Raw genomic sequence first — 23,854 nt, forward strand, 5'->3', positions numbered from 1 at the left:
AGTAGGAAAGTTAACAAGCGTAGGTTAATTGAAACGGGAAAATGTTTCTTGCTGTACATATTCTGAATATATTACCATGTCTCTTATTTAAAAAAAAATTGTAATTATATAACGAATAAATATATTTATATATTAATTTTGGATTCAAAAATACAATACAAATTTGAACGTTTAGTAATTTCAATCTTTGGGAAAAGTATTGGGCTTAAATTTTAAAAAATTGTAGACCTATAAATTTTCACTGTCGTCCGTCTGCCTGTCCTTCCTCAATCTCTAGAAAACATTTGTTTAAATGAAATTCAAAGGAGATATGGAAAAATTACGTGCAAGAGGCAACGATTAGGTATATATAAACTTCCAGTACAAATCGGAAAACATTATTTCAATTCAAAATTTTTCCCTGAAAAGACTAATTTGAGGGGGAGAGCATATATGTTAAACTAAATAATTTAAAAATATGATCAAAAAAAAAATTTCAGCCTTGCATTGTGCAGAAGCATTTACATAAAGTGTATTTAATAGTAATCTATATGCATAAAAATAAAAATATGTATCTATATGTATGTATATGTTTGTACTGTATGTATGTATGTATGTTTGTTTGCGACGCAAAGGATTCGATATCGTTTAACGTATCTGCACCAAATTTGGCACGGTTCATCGATATCTTAGAAAAATATTGTGGGAGTTCCATCCCCAATTACTCCTAAAAACCACCCTTTTTCAACTTAACTCCGAGCAATTTTCTACGTTTTACAGTTTCATTACTATAAATACTCGGATCAATAAATGTACCTGTACATGTAATTACTAAAATCATTGTTTTCATCACCCTGTCTCAATCCTCCACCTCATCAAAAGCCGGAGCAAAGCCAGCACACGTCACTAGTATTAAATAAACAATACAGTTATACTCTTAGAAGACTGTTCTTTGCGGAATTCGATCATATTCCGTAAGAAAACAATAGCATTGTATTTCGTAAATAATAAATTAATTATAAATTTTAAATTAAACCTCTATTTATTTCGTAGCTAATTTCTTTTATTGCTTCAGAAATAAATCAACAGAAGTCCATTTTATCGAGCCCATTATGAGTTTGGCAAGGCCCTTATGGTGAGAAACGGCGCCCGACATATGCGGAATTAGTGTTTCTCATTTCCTGGTCCTTTGCTTGTCCCAGGATTCCGGGATAAAGATGAACTGTTTCCCGGGATAGAATTAATTATTTTTAAGATATCATTTGATTCCAAAATATTTTGTAATTATTTTTCATTTTTCAAGTAATTTAATACGTTCTGCAACCTCCAAAATCATATTAATAATGCTGTGTAAGATATATTAAAAATTACCTTTGAATTACGTAGAAATGTTCACAAATAAAAGAAATGTATTAAAGTTTGCTGGAAACTGAATACCACAACCAAAAAATGCCTTAAATTGAGTTTAAGATTTAAAAAGAATGAACTTAGATCAAACTTCTAATTTAAAAAGTAACTTTTCGTTTTTAGATAAAACATAATACAAAATATTATTGTAAATTTTTATAAGATTTTAAAAAGCAAAGATGGTGAATACTCCGATCACTCGATCAGGTTCTTATCTAACTAATAAAAAACCTGCTACTAAGAATGCCTTTTCCGATTTAATTGATGTGGGTGGAATCGTGTTTAATGCATTTAAGAGAAGACAGATGTTATGTGTTTTTTCTCCTGTAGCCTGGAAGATTTCTAGTCCATTTTCGAGATTGTAGTACTTTTTTTGCTCTCTAATAGTCTTGATTTGTCTACCTGGGCTGCTTTAATAGAAACATCAAGCTTATAGCCAAATAATTCGGCAGTTCGTTTGTCTTTAATAATAATGTTTATTAAGAAAAACTCGTTTGTATCCTTGTCCAATTTGCGCAACCTGGCGTTACGCAGTTATTGAAGCTACTGGGCATGGTTAAAAATTAAGACAGCATAAGCACAATTATTCCAGATATTACAGGTTATGACAAGTAAAGAATTTTTAGAGCCCTGCCACAAATAAGCTACATATCGATTATTGACCATTTGTAACATGCCATAACGAAGCAAAAATTAAAAAAAACAAATAAGTAGGTTTAAAATTAATAAATACAAATTTATTCTGACAGTTTGTGAGTTAATTATACTTTCTATTTGCAAAAATTTCTTCAACCTTAACATAAAAAAGAAAAAAGTGAACTTTTAAGAAATTTGCGGGATTTTCCGGGACATTTCCCGGGTTAAAAAAACAACCGGGGAATCCCGTGTGAGAAACCCTATCCGGAATGGAACCACCCACCCCAAAATTTCCTGGAATTTTCGACTTGTGCGACCCGTGAGCCTTAAATGATGGTTCATGATGATTCATGGTATCACGTGGTATAAAATGCAACAAGCTTTTTGACTTGTTGATTTTTAATAAACTTTAATTACAAAATGTGCTACTGATAAGCCAAATTGATACTATAAATATGGCGTAGTCGGCTGTATTAACTTCTATTAATGTTTAAGTGAAATTATTCTTATCACCATATAATTATGATTTTTGTTTATATCACGTCTACAGGGTGCATCAGAAAGCATGAGAATGTCTGAAACGCTTAGATATTAAAAGCGATAGCTTTATTACGAAGACAGGGTTTTGTGTACGTAAATTAGGTATAAAGTAGTTAGTTTTTAGACGATTTTCCTTCTCATGATCAATATTAATGGTGCATTCGTGAATAGCTACTACGTATGAAGCGTTATACAGTGTTTCAAACATTGTCCACTACTATACACGCCCCATTTACAAGCTTATATAAGCGGCTAAAAATCATGATCGACATTACAATAAAAAATAATGAAAACATGTTTGACGACACAGACATTGATGTTGATTCTATAACTTTTATATTTTGATTTACCTCTATTTTCTCTGCCAATTTTTTCCACGATATGATTGTGTTCAATGGTTAAGCTCCATTTACAATTTTTTATTATTATTTTAACATTGAACATGACATGATTACTAACTCAATCACTTAAATTTAAATTCTTTTATTAATTATTTATATTTATTTATATTACAAAAAATTCAAACAAACGTACCTCTTCCACGAACTTCATCTGCTGAATAATGAGAATTATGAAATTCCCAATAGCTGATGTAAACGAAAACAAGGACTGAATAATAGATTTCATACTCTGTGGTGCCTGGGGCAAAATATATCTATTATTAAACTGTGTTAATTTTTATTAAATTTAGAAATTAAAAAAAACAAACTGCATAATTTACTTCACTATATGCAAATTCATGTATGGAAATGTAAAATATCGTCTCTCCTGCTGCAACTATAATATATTGAGGAATTTGAAACAAAATGGATAAAGAGTTGCATTTAGATTTATTCTCCTGTTTCCAATCCTATTGAACGTAAAATTAGTATATACGTATATTCTGTTATGAAGTACAATAGAGAGTCGTTAATCGATTACTAATTTTCCATTTTGATCTGCAAATGCTGTTAATTTATAGATAGCTCCACTCCCAATAGCAATGCTAAAAACGAGAAAAAATATGTTATCATCATTCACTTACACAAATATGCAGTGTGTGCCATAAGTCTGGAACCGTAGGAGTTATGTTGATTTCGTTTATTCTAGTTATTTTAATGCTAGGAACCTGCAGTCAGCTTAAAGACAAATTCACACTTTTCACCTCAGAATTTATCGCTGACTGTAGTTCCCAACCATCAGAATAACTTAAATTCGTTTCTCCTTGCTCAGCGCCATGTTTACCTGTAAAAATTTAAGATTTACATAATTTCCATGGTTTCAGACTTATGGGTCATCCAAAATATAATTAGCAAATCAGCAGTTACGAACGGAATTGCCGAATAAAGCACTTAATAATGTTTATCTGTACGAATTTCGATGAAGTTATGACAAACTGGTACCTATAAAATAAGAGAATTAATGGTATTACAGCTTTTGCCACTATTTAAGCGAAGGTTTGTAGAAAATTTTGCAAATTTGTAAGAAAATTTCACACTTTTTAAAATTTTCAAAGACATTTTTTAGATAGCATGCAAACTGCAATATTAGTAGACAGGTTTTTAAAGTTTTCGGAATGATTGTACCGTTACAGGAAACTTTTACAGAAAACGACACTTTGTGAAAATAGGACACGTCAGTGTACTTTGTTGTAGAGCAAAGACTTCGTCAATTATGATTTGGATTTCGTATTAGCATTTATTATGGTAATTATTACAAAATGTATATAAAGATTTAATAAATTTATTTAAAAATTAGCGTCTAAAGTTTATAGGTGTCTCGAAGATTACAATGGCAAAACACTAGTCGATTTGTGTTTTACGATGTTACATATACTTTACCTTCTAATGTTCTATCGTGCTACAATACGATATTGCCTAGAATATATTTCCGCTAACTCAAAATGTAGAATGAAATATCATATAGATCAAAATAAAATTTTAAAAAATAATGTGTTATTGCATGTTTTAAGAATACAGTTACCAATAATATTTGTAATTTATTTAAAAACAACTTGAAATTGCTAAAACAAAGTTTCAAAATTTTCAAACGCTATCATTAATGATAGCGTTTCAAAGTTTACCTCATTAAATCGCATATTACACGTTTCACTAATTAAATTTTCATAATTCTTGCAACGACGGATAACTGTTTTGCATTACTTGTGTAATAAATCAATTTTAGTGTAATTTCTTTTTTAGAATTTCTTGCAGAATAATTTAGTAGTTTATATATTATTTAACAACTTATTTTTCAAAACTTAAAAGAAATCTTGCAACGAGTTGCGTAACTTTCTTCACTGTTATGAGATTTTCTTTAAAAATTTCAATATTTTTAATTATTATAAAATGGCAAAACACTTAACTTGAGGGTAGACATGAGTTTTATAGAAAATCTGAATATGCTAACGAGTAAAATCTTTATTAAGTTCGACCCCACGCGAGATATGACACGCGACTACCCTCTTCATTCCCTCCATGACTCTCTCCATTCCCTCGGCCTTTTATAACCAAATTTAACAGCATCAGTGTCCATTATACACAAGTTACCATGACAAATTTTGTTTCTTAATCTTTACTCTATCTTGAGATGTTAAACAAAATAGACGCCAACACACCTACACTAACCCACCCAAAAGCTCATATCCATGTTGTTTTTGACTTTTTTGGGTTCAGAGGTCTCAAAACTTGCAGATTTCCAGAAGCTCAAAGAATCAAATTTTTCCTAAATTTTCTCTGGAATTAGGAAAAAATCCCTAGCTTTCTTCTCAACGGCCCTGACCATATGAAACTAAAACATATTAAATAATAATATTTAAACTTACTTTATTATGTCACTATCTGTGTTAGTTGCATTGTGGCGATTATCTGCATTCGAGTAGTAATTTATTTTGGTTGAAAGTTCTTGCGAAATCTTGTTTTCCTTTAAAATATTCGAAATAATTAATTTAAAAAAAAATATTGAAAAATATTAATTTCAGATTTTATTATATTCTAGGACAGACTCTAGCAAACACATAATCTAGTCAATTAAAATAACGAGTAAATTTTAACTTAAAATGCAAATATTATAATCTTGATAAAATGATTCTTGTAGTAGCTTTATAATAATGAAAAGAATGAACCATTAAAAACAACGCTTAAAAAATCGATTAAAAATAAAAATGATTTAAATATTAAAATTGCATCTATCAATCAGATAAAAACGCATATAAAGTTAAATTTGCATAGTTAATGGCGTGAGATGCATAAGAAAATTAGATGTAATGCCATAGTAACATGCGAAGTTTGTGAGAATCTAGGTTACTATTCTATTCTATTTTTGTGGCATCCTCTTCTTAGAGGGTCGCAGCTGACGAACTATTTCTCTCCATCTTTCCCTGTCATGAGCATTCCTCATATAAGTTCTCATCCAGTCCTTGATGTCATCTCTCCATCTCTTCCTGCATTATCCTCTCTCACTGTCTTCATTAATTGATCTGAAGATATCCTGGCCAATTGCCCAGAAAATGTAGACTTTCTTTGCTTAATGCTGGTCAATAATTTTTTTCGTACATTTTTGTAGGGCCTCGTCTTTCCATTGTGAACCTAGCTAAACTCGCGATGAATATGGGAAAGGGCCTTTTTAATGCCACAGAGAAAAACGGAGCTAGATGACTAACATTAGAACTAAAACAATACAATTTTACTTAAATTACACAATTGACTTATATATTATTTCGCTTAAAGTATTGTTTCAATTGATGATACTAATAATATTATTTACCTTTATAGTTGAATTAGTTCTGCGTGTGCTCAAAATAACGGTTGTTTCTAAGGGTTTGTTATTTACAATATTATAATTTATTTTCTCGTTCGAGAGATTACACTTTGTTACTGCTGGATTTAATCCACGAACGGATTCATTTCCGACAACTTTTGTTTTGATCTAAATAAATAAAATTTGTAAAAAATAATTTTAGAGTAGAGTTTATATTGATTTAATATTATATATTTATAATGCAAAATCAATTATATTACAGAAGTATATACATATATATTTATTTATTTATTTTAATACTTTTTTCTATTACACTAATATTTACTTCATATATATATATATATATATATTAATATTTTTTTCTATTACTCTAGTATTTACTTCAAAACATTTAAAACGTCTATAGGAACCCAAAGAAACAATGCAAAAATAAGTGGCAATTATATTGCTGGTCTTCAAATACTTAGTTTTATCATTTAGAAGGGCAAATATGGAGCTTGAATTCTCAATATAAGAGGCGCTGTAAGTGAAAAGAAGAGCAAAGACTGCGCTAAGCTCCTCAGTGACGGCCAGTTTACAAACTGACAGACGTATGTTCAAGATAAGGACATAACTCAATAGTAAACACGTGTTCATTAATTAAATTTTCTATGCCAATCTTCTACTTTCTTCTGTTCTTTTCTGCCTTTGCCTTCTCCTACCTTCCATTTTTTAATTCCCTTACTTTTCTGATTTCGCCTTTAGACAATCTTTTCTTCCATGATTACTTTCTCCACAGGACAAAATAAATAAGCCAGAAACGAGTTGCTTAACTTTCCCGGCAACATTTAAAACTGCGTGTGTGCCGTGATCTGTTGTGATATTTTATTTAAAAAAACTTTTTTATTATTATTATAAAATGAAAAAAGCTTAATTTCGAGGATAGGAATAGGTTTTATTTAAAAAAAAGCATTGTAAATGCTAAAAACGAGTAAAATCGTCATTAAGTCCTACCCTATTCGAGATATACACGACCCCCATTATCTCCTCACCCCTTCGACCTTTAATCAGCAAAATTTAATAGCATCAATCCCCGCAATACACAAACCTCCCTGCAAAATTTTACAAATTTTCGACAAAAAGCAAAGAAGAGATTAAGCTTCAAACAGCATGAACAATTGACACAGCCATTAACATCCAGAAATTACCACCGATTTTTTTCTTTTTGCATTTCTTGACGTTTCAACACGTTCTGAGCCCATAAATGTAAAAATTTTGGGGGTCATTTTTTGAACGATTGCCATACTTTCCCTCTGTTATATATAACAGCCTGGAAAGTAAAAATAATAAAAACTGTCAATTGTATTACGTAACAAATTAAGTATGGTTTCTTATTTTAGTAATTGACAGATGAGTCAACAATGGTTTCTGTTACGCCAATCACTTTAAATATTCCTGATATCAGTATCAATTCGTTTTATTGAAAAATATTTTTTAATATAATCATTGATCAACACATTTCAAAAAGGGAAATTACCTGATAATCCTCCATTACTAATAAATTTATAGGAATTTCTATATTTACGTCACAAGGCGCGTAATTTACAATAGTAAAGCGATATGTGCTGTCACAGTTTGAGTGATGTTTCTAGAATAAAATATAATTATAATTTATCTTTATATTTAAAAAATTATTTTTATACTCATTTTACAAGTAAAAATTTAATGTTCAAAACAAAAATATGCATTTTTGGGCTGCGATTTGACAAAAATTGAAGCCCTATAAATTCCCACTGTTTGTCTTTCCTTAATTTGAACGGTGTTATACAGATGAAGGCCGATACCATGTATAGAAAGTGAATTGGCAGAGCAAGAGGTCCCGATTATCTGTATACGAAGTTTCGATACATACCGGAAGTCACGTTATTTCAATTCAAAAATATTTCCCTGAACGGTGATAGATGACCGGCACGACATTAATGTTAAAAGGAAAGTATAATATACAGGGGCAAGACCCTACTAACTTGAGGTGGAGAGCATATATTTTAAATTAAAAATATGATTAAAAATTACAGCCCGGCATTGTGACGATGTGCCGGGCAATATTTAGGCTATATATAGTTATTCGGGGCATCCCGCTGGTATGCCTTCCTCATCTATTTTCAATTTTATCTATTTAAGACCATTATTAAGATTAAGGAAGGACAGACAGATAGACAAGAGTATTTATAGCTCTACAATTTTTTTTCAAATTGCAGCCCCGAAACAAAAGACAGCACAAAAATTACACCGTAAAAGAGTGAAAAAAGGTTATTTTTCGGATGAGAATCCTATATGTATTGGGTGTGGTGATGATGCAGGAAAATTCGTTTGGAGATGTTCAGATGAGAAATTTATGGAAAATTGCCTGAATAGGAACACTAGCTTTCCAACAAGTTTAATGATTTGGGGCTGCTATTAGATTTGGAAATATATATTTCCTCAATGAAGAAATTTTAAAACAGTTTCTGATTTCAATAATCGAAGATCATTTTGAGGATGCTGATTGTTCATTGCAGGATGATAATGCCATATGCCATCGAGCAAAACAAACTAAAGAATGTTTAAAGTCTAAGGATCTAAAAATGTCTCAGATTTAAACTCTATTGAGAATTTATCGTCAAAGTTAACAATATGTCTTGCCCTTTGCACAAAGGGAACAAGTAATAAAAATAAACTTAAAGCCATTAAAAATTAGCTGGAGTAAAATAACTTTAGAAACCTTCAATGAATTAATTTTAATAGTGCCAAGATGGATAAAAGCTCTAGTAAGATCAACAAAATATTAACTCTCCCACTTATAATAATTAAAACTATAAAAAGATGTTTTACTAAACTATCATAACAGATGGCACCACCAAATTTCGCTGGAAAAGGTAAAGAACTCGTTTCCGGAATTTTATTTTCTTGTAAAATGAGTATAAACTGAACGATTTAATTTTCTCATATCATCATGTTCAAATACTTTACAGCACAATTAAGATCAATATAACAATCATACCTCTAATGACAACTGTAGAAATGCGGCTAGAATGCACGATAACGTTATTAGTACACAAGCAACAATGAGTTTCTGCAACGACCTAAAATTAAAATTAAATTCGAAATTATTTAGTAAGTTTATATTATATTTTCAATAACTTAAATATGAATAGAAAAAAAGGAAAGGTAATATAATTATATAAAAACGCATATACCAGAAAAATATATTTCTCATAATATAATTTTACATGGAAATTTAATGGGTGTGTGTTTGCGTGAGGGCACGATTTTGTTTACCCTGTTTGAATCTTCATAACTGCAGTGCTTTTTGTCTAATATTTCTGAAATTTTGCATGGCGGTTTGTGAATTAGGGGGATTGATGCTGTTAAATTTTGGTAGTGAAAGGTCGACAGGATGGAGAGATAGAAAGGGTCGTGAGTCATATCTCGAGTAGGGTCGGACTTAACGACGGTTTTAATCGTTATTACAATTATTCGTTATTATTAGCATTTGCAATTTTTATAAAACTCATCTTTTCCTCAAAATTAAGCTTTTTGCCATTTTATAATATTTAGAAATTGAAAATTTTAAATAAAAATAAAATATCGCAACAGTTTAAAATGTTTAAATGTTGCCAGGAAATTTCAGCAACTCATTGCTAGATTTTATTGTTCTAATGTAATAATATATTGTGCAATACTTTTTGTTCCATTTCCGTATATTTTATGAGGTACTGTACATGATAAGTAATTTTCATAACATATATTCCTTACATTATAAGGAATATATATGTTTTATATAATTGTTATTGTAATTAAAACAAATACTGTGTCAGAAACTATTATCTATTATTTATATAGCAACAGGAAAGAAGAAAATAAAGATTTAATTTTTTATAATAATTTAAATACCTAGTTAACAAGTTACATTCATTGAAGATGGGATATACAATGTACTCAAGAATAGGGATACATAAAATTCCTAGAGCGGCAACTATGACTTGAAGTTGATCTGCTTCGATCTCAAATCCTAGCTTAAAGAGACAAAATGATATTTAAATTAACCAAATGCAATGTAATCGCCTGTGTTGAAACACAGAATATAACATAATTAAAACAATAATGATGAGTTATTTAACGTTACATTTGATAATGTGGATGAATTTAAGTGTACATTATCATAAGTCTAAGTACAGGATGAGAAAGAAAGTCACTTAACACCCCTACTACAGAATTTAGAATGTACCCAAAAAATGTACAGTACATTCAGCACATCATGTAACGTGCATAACCGTTTCAGGTAGATTAATAAAACATTTCAGCAATCAATTCCTTGTGAAATTCTGACTCTAAATAATGTGTCACATGATCCCCCTTTCCCTTTTTAGTTTTGGAGTTGCGTTCAATATGGCCGCCATCAAGATTGCAACCAAAAGATTGACGTGCGTGTAACGCACGTCAATCTTTTGGTTGGTAATTTGCTTTTTGTCCTTGTATTACAAGATGAATCTATGAGCACTAAGATCAATCTGTTTTTTTCTTGACATATGTGCTCCTGACATAAGCGAATTAACTTTGGGTACATTTTATATTATGTAGCAGAAGTGTTAAGTGACTTTCTTTCTCATCCTGTATGATAATGTAGCAAAATGAACATGTTTGAAGTGATTATTTGAAGACATAATAAATGTGTCAAACAATTTGAATAAATACAATTTTCTATATTATTTGTTGTTTTGGAATATTAATTTTTCCAAATGTAATGTTTTAATGTATAACACATTACGATAATGACATTAGATAATGGGAAATTACCAACTGCCATAGCGAAACACTTATCTAAAAATTTGTAATAATTTACTATTATTACAAATCATTTAAGTAGGTTTTTATACAAGTGGAGTATTGTAATATGCTAAGTATTGGCTCTATGGAACACTTATTACTAGAACCGAAAGTTTTCGCCAGTTTTTGGGCCTAAAATCGCGGCGAAAATCGCCAAATTTTTTCCTTAACTTCGCCAAAAAAAAAAATCGCCAGTTATTTATTTTAAAAAGGAGTTAAAACGAATCACACTTAGATATTTTAAATAATTATCGCTTAAACTATAACGTCGATCGCTCAATATCGATGAATATAATGAGAACGAACGTTCAACGTCGGCTACAACTAAAGGAGCGTATTTGCTATTATCACTTAAATTCATATCAAAAGACGTAAATTTAATAAGATCAGGATTGCTTGACGAAACTTTTTCCAATTTTTGATAAAATATATGATAACCAGAAACAATTTCTTTTGCATTTTCAATTAGTTCGGCTTGTTTAGTTACACCGAGTCCTTGTTCTTCCAGTGAAATTACAATATTTGATAACTTGAGAGATTACGGAGATCAAATAATTCTTTCTTGAAGTTAACTTTCTTCTCTTGCAATAGTTTCACCAAAACATTTCTAGCATTTGAATGAGATTTTTGTTTATAGTTCAAAATGAAGCGCTGAACAGTATCAAAATTATTGACATAGTACTTTGTAGCATTTAACCAAGACCCCCAGCGAGTGCCAATTGGTTCTGGAGGAAGACTACTAACTCCAGTTGCATACTTAAAATCATTTTGTCTTTCTCTTGACTTCACAAAAAACTTCTTTATTTCTGATATAAGCGAATTTGTTAATTTGTACTCATTCTGAATCCTAAATGCAACGTTATGTAAGGCGTGAGCGAGACACGTGAAGTGATGTATACATTTGGAAAAATCAAAACATAGTGCTTACATACTTAATTATTGTAATATAAGGACAAAAAGCAAATTACTATTACAAATCTAAAGTTGAAAATTTATTTTAGTTTTGAAATTGTTCAAAATACAAAAAGTACAGAATGTGCCATAAGTCTAGAACAATAGGAGTTGTTTTGATCTTTATTCTTTTCAGGTAAAGCATAGAGATGAGAAAGGAGAAACATATTCAAGTTTTAATTATTACGCCTTTGTGTCCTTTCTATTATTTAAATTTAATTTGTATTACTCAGTACTTTTTTATATATTTCCAGTATAATAAGTCCTGTTAATATATGAAAAAAGTACTAGTATACAAATTAAATTTAAATATTTAAGTTTTGATGCGTAAAGTTGCTAAAGAGTTTAACAGATAGCACCAGTCATACAAAGTGACTGTCCATCAAAATAATTTGAATTTGTTCCTACCCAGCGCTATGCTTTAACTGTAAAAGAAAACAAAGAAGAAAATCGATATAATTCCTATAGTTCCAGGTGTTAATCTCATAAATGGCGTGCAAAGATTTAAATTAATTTTAATCTTTGCATTCCAACACGTAATTTTAATGTGAAAGGCTGAATTTAAACAAACGTGAATGTGAAAAATTTTGAGACAGTACAGTTATTTAATGAGAAATGACTATTTCAGTTATATTTTAATTTTTATATCTAAGAAAATAATGGCGTAATTTCTATAAAATTCTCAAAATTACTTACAACTCTATTGTCTAGCTTGGTCGCTTGCAATATATAACTGGAAAACTTAAACACATAAAGGTAGATATAATGAGAATCTATGAAAACAATTTACTCAAGTTGATAAAAATTCTCTTATAAAAAATTTACCCTTAAAAAGCGAAAAGCAAAAATCATCGGTAGAAACAGAATTACCGGTATAATTCGAAATAGTATTTTAATATCGTAGATTAATTGCCTCTGAAATATAAATTGAATAAATAATTATATATTGAACAGTTGAACGTAATTTGTAAGAAAAAAACAGCATACATCAAATTTATCATCCGCATAATCCAACCAATCCTTCTTGGTTACTACTTTCCTCAGTTTAATCTTTCTTATGATAGCGTGCTTTAAATGGAAAACAGTTTAAGTAGTATAAAAATTTTATATTATAATATCATATGCTATAAAATGTAAAGATCTTGGCATTTAAACTTGAATTCGAAATTAGTAACTCCAAATTTCCAGGTATATATTTAAATTCAGTAATTTAAAAAATAATAACAACAACAAAAAATCCAGCAACAAGTAGCAATAACTTTCCCAGCAACACTTAAAATTTTGGTGACGCCATCTGTAACAAAATTTTATTTCAAAACACTTTTTATAAAAATTGTAAATGCTAATAATGAGTAAAATCGTGGTTAAATCCGACCCTACTCGAGATAAGACACATAACCCTCTTTATCTCCCCACCCCTTCGACCTTTATTCACCAAAATTTAACAGCATCTAATACACAAAACTTCCAGCAAAATTTCAGAAATTTTCGACAAAAAACACAGGAGCACTATTAAGCTTCAAAGAGGGCGAACAAAATCGTGCACACTAACATCCACAGAGAGGGGTCATGCGTCATATCTCGAGTAGGGTCGGACTTCAAGACGATTTACCGCGTTACTAGCAGTTGCAATTTTTTTTATAAACCCATCCTTAACCTCAAAATTAAGCTTTTTGCCATTTTATATTCTTTTAAAAGTTGTTTTTAGTAAAATATAAAAAATGACTCCACCAAAATTTCAAATGTAGCCGAGAAAGTTAACCAACTTGTTGCTGGATTTTTTTTTCTATTATATTATCCGAGTATACTCTCATTTATAATCAATTATCATTATTGCCAATATTATACAGTAAAACTGAAGAAAATTGTATGGAATATTGACTCCCACCAGTGATTGAAATGATAAAACCACTGAACACTGGTAGTTGATCGATCGTTCGCACCAGGCCAGCGGGCTAATCACGTGGAGTTTTTCTGATTTATTCACGTTAGTAATCCCTAAATAGGAGGCAGTTCTCCATAATGCCATAAAAAAACCCACAGGGAGGCATCCCTCCTCGTCAGATCACCCGTGTGTCGCGTTGCTCTATAGAATAAAACCAAATCATAAATTCTACCATTAAAGGTTAGTCCTCTTCCTATTATATTCACTCCAAAATTAATAATTTTCTAAACGAATTTAAATTTAAAATTAACTGTATCAAGTCAAATTTTGTTTGTGGTTTATTTGTAATCTGAACCGTAACAAGGTATTTAGTAAAGTAAAAAATATATACTTACTATTGTACATTTAAATCCTTCAGATAGAATGTTTTTGGAGGGAGGATTAATTATGTAAGTTGGATGTCCGAAAATAAAAATAACTAGAAAACAAAATAATACAAGTTACTGCATTCTTTAGTGCAGATTAATTCAGTGAATTTTAACATAAATAAAAGTATTTATTGTGACATTGTCACAATGCCGGGTTGCAATTTTTGATATTTTTTATTTAATTTAAAACATATGCTCTCCACTTCAAATTAGTAGTGGCATGCCCCTGTACATCATTCTTTTCTTATAACAATAGAGTCGTGCCGGCTTAGGGAAAAATATGTCGACGAAACTAACATGACTTTCGGTCAGCATCAAAGAACGTATAAAGTTAAATTGTGGTGGTTAGTGGTCAAATAGATGGGGAGATACAGGAGTGTCATGTGTCATATTCGAGACAGGTCAGAATTTATGAACATGTTATTCGTTATTAACATTTACAATTTTTTTATAAAACACATTTCTATCCTCAAGATTTTTACATTTTACATTTTTACACTTTGTATCATTCGTTAATAATTACAGACATAAACAATTGTTTATAGGAAAATCTTATAACAGATGGCACCACACGCAATATTTTTATTCATTGTATTAATAATATAAAAGTTATTTTTAAATAAATTCTTATAACAGCTGGAATAGTTACGCAAGTCGTTGCTAGATTTTTTATTTTTATACAGGTTACGTATAGAAGAAGTATTTATTGTTTAGAATTAAATTTATTAGATATCATTTTTCCTATTGTCTTCTTTATTCCTTGTAGCAACTTTGGCCTAATATTTGGGGTAACATTAACCCAACTTTATCTAAGTTTCTTAATTCCTGTATCATAACAAAAAATAATCTTTTTCCAAAGACATTTTACTTTTTGGCTTGTTATGTCTGTTCACAATACAGGAAAGTATTGCAATCGTCTCAAATTTGACCTGTCCTGCCTTTGAAAATCTCAACGTTTTCAGATTCTCTAAACACAAAACAATGAAAAGCTGGGAAATTTATGTATATGTGGGCGTGTGTGTCAGCGTGTGTTTCGTTTCATATCTCAGAATGGCATAAAGATTAAGAAATGTGGCATTGTAACATGCATATAAAGAGCATTGATGCTATTAAATTTTGGAGTACGGAGCTCGAGAGGTGGAGAGATAGAGAGTAGTTAAGTGTCATGTCTTGGAGTCAACAAATAAAATTAATAAAAATTTTATTCGTTTTTGGCATTTACAATTTCTCACGAAACCTCATGTCTCTCCTCAAAATCATACCTTTTGCCCGTTTTTAATAATTAATCATATAAAAGTAACTTCTAAAATAAAATACCATAACAGATGGGGCCACACACAGTTTTACCATTGTGCCGATGTGTATTGGTTTTTCTTAAACGTATACATATTTTTGTTTAATGCTTATCAAACTCCTATATGTGGATTTTACACTCTGTATTTTCAAACACATTTACTTACTCTAATACTTAATAGTAAAATGTATTATAAGTTAAATAACACTACCGTAATACATTTAGAATTACTATTGACTTACCTAATGTCAATATTAATATAATCGAATTAGATCCATAGGCTAAGGGATAACAAGTCGATTCTCCAAAACAATGAACTTTGGCTGATTGAAAAATATGAAAAAAAAATAATAATAATGAACTCAATTTTATTATTTAATTTTTTACAGAGAAATATACTCACTGTATGAAAGTGAAGTATATCAATTAATAAAACACAACACTGTACAATCAAGCAAGAGATAGAGTTTTAATTTAAATAAATATAAATTTTTAATGGTCAAAATTCAATTTATAGTAATGAACAGAACAATGAATTTATAACTCATTAGGATGACAATTACCGCAGCAAGCGTTTTAATTGTTAAAGTTTTCTGACATCATTATTCAGGTTGGGTAATATACATAAAATAAGTAGCAGAAGACAAAAGAAATAAGAATATGTATGTCTGTAATGGTTTCGGGAAAAATCGTTATGTTAGACGAATACAGTATGTCTGCCTGACAGAAAGAATTTCTGACGTTTTCTAAATACTCTTTCGGTGATTTTAGATATAATAAAACGTATTTAATGACTCTGCAATTTAAAACTGACATAAAACCTTCTTCATAACCCGCACTTCTAAATTCAAACTTAAGTTGGATCAAACTACTAAACACTAGTATTTGGTTGCGGGTTCTCACCCGATCGATGGCTGGCTGAATAGGGTTGTTCGTGTTTTCCTCACACGTCTCACGCCTAAATAGTAGCCAATTTTAACAAGGACAACAATTTAAATAGGAGCCAAACAGTAACGCGACATATGGGCGATTATCAAAGGGGATACCTCTTGAGAGTTCTCCCATGAGGTATAATCGCCAGTTGTTACAATATAAAATAAATAATAAATAAATGATTAGTATACCAAAAAATCATTTAAAAATACATAAATTTAATAATTCAATGAATGTTTTTACCTCTTAATATAGGAATTATAATGGATGCCATTAGCATTCCCGTTCTATATATCATAATATAAAAGGAGAAGTACCTTCGTAATTCTGTTTTCTGAAAATTAGATATATTTTAATACTTTGGAATGAAAATTTGAATTTTCGTGTATTTATCTACAATACAATTATGTATGATTGCTAAAGAATGAATTTCAATTAAGACGTTTTGAAAACTCTCTTTAATAATGATTTTCTATCGCTTTTCAACCGGGTATGACAATTTCCTCTTTTAATATACTAGCTTAAGCGTAAAATGCGTTAGGTAAAGAGCGTGTGGAGAAGAGCAGAGTGATACCCGCATCTATTTCGGAAACCATTAATAATCAGATCTAATATTTTACAGACCTTAGTTAAAGATTATAAGCTATCTTCAAAATCAAAATGGGTCGATCGTGAATCGGGTTGTTGATAGTAATGTTATGGTTTGCTAAGATATTAAAAATATACAAAACGATAGATTCATTTATTAATCTGGATTCCGTGATAAAACATACTCTTAACTTTGACGAACCAATACGATGTAACTGTGCATTGAGTTTACCTGTAATATCATTAGATATACTTACATACATGTACGAATACATATTTACTGTACTTCACATAATAAAATTTTGTGGCAATTAGAAATTATCAAGTTGCGGCAGCCTCGTCACAGTTCCCTAGGCAACGTCAGATGCTTACTCTATTATTCCATATAGTACACATGGAATCTAAACACACGAATGGTTCCCTATAGAAATTTCAAGACCGTTAGTTCTAAGCAAGTTTGTACGAGTTTTCGTTTTTATGGTGTACGCAATTATGGTATATTCTAAACTGCGTATTAATTTATATCCTACTGTTGTTACTCTCTCGCTAAGAAAACAATTTGTGAAAATTCTTGAAAATTTAAAACGAATAATATTAGTTTCATATCAAATTTTCTATGCAGTTGCATAAATATAATTGTCTTGTAAAATACATATTAAATAGATACATCTTGGCTGTAACTCCATTCACGTAAGATGTAATAAAATAGCTGTTGATACTGATCTAATAATACGAACCACTATTTGCAAAAATTATATTTAGAATAATTTACAATTAAAAATTTTACCTGATTGGGTTTAAATTGATCTCCTCCGAAAGGTGATGCACAGGATTTTGTTCCTCCAATTCCAATAACAATCAAAACTAAACTAACCATGGTAACAGATCTAAACAAAAATACTAAGCGTCTTTAATGTTTCTAAATTAAATTTACACTTAACAATTAAATATTAATTCAAAATTCTCAAATTATATTTTGTTTTATAGGACCTATATAAACTGAAAGTTATAATGAAACATTTCACTTTTCTGAATAAATTTTTTCACATTTTAATTATAAAAATAACTCTCTTTGAAAACTTACCTCATTGGAAGAAAATTCGGCACAGAAGACGAGGAAATGATTACTGACCCAATTACAGTTAAAATGCTTGAATATAGTAATGTTCTAAAAACATATATTATTAATATCTTATATACCCAATTACAAAAATTAAAATATTTTACAGATAGAAATTTAAATAAATTTCATTTATTATTTTTACCTGAATTTTCCTAAAACACTGTCAGCAACTATTGCACCAACTAAGCAGAGAAAAAAGGTAGTCATAGTGAATCCATGATATATATTAGTTGCTGTGTTTTCGCTGTATAAAAGTTCTTCAGTGAAATATAAAACAAAAATATCTGGAAAGAATAATTATTACTAATTACTTTTTACATTAATTTTATATTTTTGCTTTTAAATTCTAAAATTTTTGCTTCTAAATGTTGTTGCGCTTTGCCCTGTTCTATAATGTTTGAAGAAACGTGCAGTGACTAAGAACAAAAGAATAATATGCAAAATATCATGGCGGGTGCACAGAAACGAAAATTTCGTATGGTCCAACAATAATTTTATATTTACATGCCCACCAATGGCCGGGTGGATAAAACCATCTGAAGACTGGCTGGTAGTGGATTCGCACCACACTAATAGGTTAGTCGCGTGAAGTTTTTCGGATTTTATTCGCGTATCTTACATCTACATTAAGACCATTTCCCTCTTGGTAGATCGCACAAGTGTTGTGTTGTTATCCTCTCAATTGAATTCAATCCATTTATTTAGAATATTCAGTTCGTAAATGAATCATGGTTTTGTAAATAAGTTGTAATTTTTTCGTGTAAATTGATATATTTCATAGATGTAGTTATTTATTCATTGCCAATTGAAAATACAGTGGAAATTCAATTATTCCAACTTGATATAACTAATAATCGAATTTTCGTATGATCCAGAAACTCGTTTTTTTGTATTTTCTGTTCATCAAGTTCCGTCCATTTGCAGTTTCACGAACTATATTACTAAATTGCTATACTTAATAGTAAATTAATTCACTCAAAATTTAACGTAATGTTATGTATATGTTACAGTCAAAACCCGTTTTTAGTTAGAACGCGTTTTAACTAGTTGAAACTAGTTTTAACTCAAATTCGTTTTTGACTAGCAGTAAATTCTAGTTTTAACTAGACAAAACGGGTTTTAACAAAGACATCCAGTATAAACTAGTTAAAACGCATCCTAACTAAAAACTGGTTTTTACTGCAACATATAGAGTGATTCGGGGTAAGATGGTAAGCGGGGGAAGATGCCTACTTTTCGATATTTTCAAACGGTGACGTCAGATATTGTCATGTGTTTGTATGATGAATCGTTGGGCCAATATTGAGTGCGGAAAGCTGTAGTTGGCTACCGTTACCTCATTTTCTACATCTGAGAAGAATAAAAGCAAGATAAGAACGAAGTTTTTGTTGCGAAATGTTTCTAGAATCATTTTAAAACTAAAAGTTAAAATAGAATTTATTAAAAATTGCGAAAAACAATTAATGTGTGATGTAGTTAAGGTTCTAAAGTTTCCATTGTGAGCTACCGCCGATCCCGATCAGACATGCTAGAACACGTGACTCCACTAGGCATCTTACCCTGACAAATGAGAAAGATGCCACATTTTTCTTGGGGTAACATGCCTATTTTTTGTTAATTGAATTCCAATATGCCTATTTTTAATAAATTTTTGTTTTCTCGTTTTATTGCAGGATATGCATAGAAATTATATAAGGACTTTTCAAAAAGGTTTTTGGACTGAAAAAAGTTTTCAGCTAGCTATAGAGCACGTTAGAACGGGCGGAAACGGGCGGAAACTTAACAATACTTATATATACTTATACTTATATGCGTTGTTATACTTACTATGAAGTACTTTGTACTATATATGCAATAAACTAAATTTGGTTAAGATATTCGAAAATTAATTTTATGCAATTATATTTGTTATCTTACCCTAATGGCATTTGGCATCTCACCCGGATACTTAGGGTGAGATGCCTAAAATGCCAGACAGTGAAAAAGTCGTCATTGCAAACACAATACATAATTATTTTTGATATACTCCAAAGTTTTATTTGAAAAACATGCTCAAGAATATGATATTTTCGTTAGAAGCCTCCAAAACTCAAATTATCGCTATAATTTCCTTCATAAGCAAAATGTTAGGCATCTTTCCCCGAATCACCACACACAACTTTATTTATTTCCCCTAAACATATTTATGTAGCTAAAATTAGTTTTAACTAATGTTAAAAGTTAAAACTAGTTTTATCTGAAATGAAAACATGTACAGCAGTAAATTCTAGTTTTAACTAGACAAAACCCGTTTTGTCTAGTTAAAACTAGAATTTACTGCTAGTCAAAAATGAATTTGAGTTAAAACTAGTTTTAACTAGACAAAACGGGTTTTAACAAAGACATCCAGTATAAACTAGTTTCAACTAGTTAAAACGCGTTCTAACTAAAAACGGGTTTTGACTGTAACATATATATGACCTAGCTTCGCAACCCCACTATCGACAGACTACGTAATAATTTTTACTTACGCGGATAGTTTGATCTCTGTGTATTATACTGTGTAATGTGTAAAAAGCTACAGTTTTAGTTCTTTTTACCTTTTCGGATAATAGAGTTTCCGCTCTACATACATATTATATGTTTAGATATATTACTCGTAAGTTATAAAGCCCTGGCTGTTTAAGCATTGCCTGTGATGTTTAATGACTTTCATAAGTATTTTTATTCTCTGTGGCTCACATACTGTTAATTACAACAACAATATGAGAATAAAACAAACTATACTTTTTATACTACTTTACAAAAAATATGCAAAAACTTACAAAATGCTAAAGAAAATTCGACAAAATGAATAATAATGAATTAAAGATTTATTTATTAACTATTTTACAAACAGTTTAATTCCTATATCCTATTCTTAAAGACAACTGAAGACTTTGGACATGAATGTATTTAAATCCATTATAGATTCTTAATAAAAATAAAAATGGTTACTAGATTGGTTTTATTTCAAAAATTAACGAAATTGTGATATAATTCAATCCGTTTGTCTGAGGAATGCAGTAAATGCATATACTATACTTTTAAACCAATAAAATGATTGAATCTTTAACTCACTAAAGATTATTGAATAAATTTGACGTCGTATAAATTACATTTCTATTATACAAAATTTAAATAATTTGTGTAATAAAAAAAACACCTTACTTTCTAAACTACTAAAGAACATCGATTCTCCAAATAATAGTGTCAGAATAAAGAAAACGCCTTTTGGATAAGAAATTCTTTCCTGGAAAAAATATACTTCATTAAATTTCATTTTAATACCATTTTGGTGTAAAAATAAAATACTGCTACAGTCATACAGAGTCTATAAATCATAACTACTGTTGTGATTATCTGTCAGTAAATATGTAACTATATTTTATACAATTATATGATATAGAAAATAAAAATTAATAATCTAAAATAAGGAAAGTAAGTTAATATTTTCTTATAAGTATAACAGTTTTATTTTTTATCTTAATAAATAAAATGAATATTGTATACAAATCAAATAAAATAGGTATGACAGATTATTTTCCGGAAGAAATTGTATTTACTTACTCTTTCTAAAACTGCTTTTTTGGATTGAAGTAACGGATTTTCTGTAAAATGTATATATATTATTTGAGAATTAGATACAATTAGGTAGAATATATCAAATACACTAGCATACTTTCATCCATGGCGAGCTGTGTATACGATATACGACGAGTTCACAGTTCAAAACTGATAAAACGTTTTTCATAATTTGTTTTCTATTTAACAGCGAATGTTATCTAGAAGATAAAGATAAACCAGTTAATAGCGAGGTTGAAGCCGAAGTTTTAAACGCGAAAACGTCGGACGTTCAGCGCCACTTTCCTGTAAGCCTAAAAGTTTGATAATGGCGTTTGGAAAGTCAATGGAATCTTGCTGGACATTCCAAACGCTATTGTCAAACTTCTAGGCTTACAGGAAGGCGGCGCTGAACGTCCGACGTATACGTTTCCGCGTTTAAAACTTCGGTCTCAACCTTGCTAATATAGTTTAAAATATTATCTTTTATTTCTGGTTTAATATAACTTAGAAGGAAATTTCACTATATCCCATATATAGTGTCCCACTAGTATGGAACCGTAGAAGTTATGTTGATCTTTGTTTATTGTTTTAACATGGTGTTGAGTACGAAGAGAGAAATTCGTTTTGTTGGTGGGGACTCGTAGTCAGTGTGAAATTGCAGGCAACTTCACTCTGAATAAGAGTCTCCACAATCAAAATAACGAATTTCATCCTCCTACTGGGCACCATGTAGAAGACCTGTAATAGATATAAATAACATTTAATTATTATGCCTTTGTGTCCTTTATCTTAACTTAAATTTATCAATAAACAGGACTTATTATACTGGAAAATTATGGATGCAGATATTTAGTCTTACAGATAAGAAATAATATTTTTTATTTAGTTCGCGCAGGCGAATTACTTACGCATCCTAACTAAACTGGATGCGGATTTAATATCTGCATCCATAATTTTCCAGTATAATAAGTCCTGTTTATTGATAAATGTACTAGTATACAAAAATAAACTTAAGATATAAATAACACCTTATTCTTGCCGAGAAATGTAATTTATTACATTAACAAACGTTTTCAGCCTGATTTACAGGCCATCTTCAGGTTGAGAACGAAAATGGAATTTGGAAAATGGAAAATGAATTCCATTTTCGTTCTCAACCTGAAGATGGCCTGTAAATCAGGCTGAAAACGTTTGTTAATGTAATAAATTACGTTTCTCGGCAAGAATAAGGTGTTATTTATATGTATGATTTGCAGAGTACTTGAGGATAGACCTGTAATAGACTAAACAAAGATCAACATAACTTGTGATTTCAGATTTATGGAGTTTTTATTACAATATAGACATGAAGAACCCATACTCATTTTACCGTCATTCTGCCTGTTTCCACATATGCCTTTTATCTCTAGTTATTTTCAGGTGAAAATTAATCAGATCAAGTCATTGCTTTTATTAGAGAATCACATTCATTTTTATTTCTATATTTATAAAAATTTATTTGATTTAATATCTAATCCTTATCTCAAAGTGATATTTACTTTCATTTTATCTAGCCCGCTGACACCATTAATAATAATATAACATACGAAAAAAGTGTCGAAAAAAAAGAGAAAGTTTATTTGTTTAATAGAAAGAAGTTCGCATGTTACACGAAATTGATAGTGGCCATAATACAAATGATAACGGCCCCATCGAGTAATTTATCCACCATTTTGAATAACGAGAACTTCTAGCGCTCTCCAATGAATTGGTGTCTCCACGAAAACGCGAAAAACTATTTAAATACAAAAATGTTTTGTCAGAGCGATTCAAGGTTTCATTTTTTTACTCTTTCTACTCTGTAGGCCAGGGGTGGGGAACTTTTTTAGCCATTACCACTGGCTATTACCCCAAAATATATTTGTGTAAGTCGATATTACCCC

The 23,854-nt window shown here is 30.0% G+C and overlaps 1 protein-coding gene across 1 annotated transcript; it reads right to left on the reverse strand.

Moving 5' to 3' along the window:
• Positions 1-7,816: 7,816 nt before the first annotated feature.
• On the reverse strand, positions 7,817-21,613 carry LOC136972107 (peptide transporter family 1-like). Its single transcript, XM_067266661.1, has 12 exons — positions 21,537-21,613; positions 18,490-18,631; positions 18,309-18,392; positions 18,012-18,111; positions 16,880-16,970; positions 15,946-16,026; positions 14,377-14,459; positions 13,084-13,164; positions 12,922-13,011; positions 12,793-12,837; positions 9,320-9,401; positions 7,817-7,927 (listed from the first exon to the last, which is right to left on the reverse strand). The coding sequence occupies exons 1-12, from the start codon at positions 21,556-21,558 to the stop codon at positions 7,908-7,910; spliced, it is 921 nt and encodes a 306-aa protein (XP_067122762.1). The 5' UTR covers positions 21,559-21,613; the 3' UTR covers positions 7,817-7,907.
• Positions 21,614-23,854: the final 2,241 nt, after the last annotated feature.

This window comes from Centruroides vittatus, unplaced genomic scaffold, assembly GCF_030686945.1.
Source record: "Centruroides vittatus isolate TY-2023 unplaced genomic scaffold, ASM3068694v2 contig_2793, whole genome shotgun sequence".
Lineage (NCBI taxonomy): Eukaryota > Metazoa > Arthropoda > Arachnida > Scorpiones > Buthidae > Centruroides > Centruroides vittatus.

Excerpts from the sequence above, each read along its gene's own strand:
- LOC136972107 (XM_067266661.1), bottom strand. The coding sequence starts at position 21,558 with ATGTTCTTTAGTAGTTTAGAAA. Across the intron at positions 14,460-15,945 it reads TATATTAATATTGACATTAG|TTATTTTTATTTTCGGACAT; the intron begins GTAAGTCAATAG and ends TTTGTTTTCTAG. Across the intron at positions 13,165-14,376 it reads AAGGATTTAAATGTACAATA|CACGCTATCATAAGAAAGAT; the intron begins GTAAGTATATAT and ends TTCCATTTAAAG.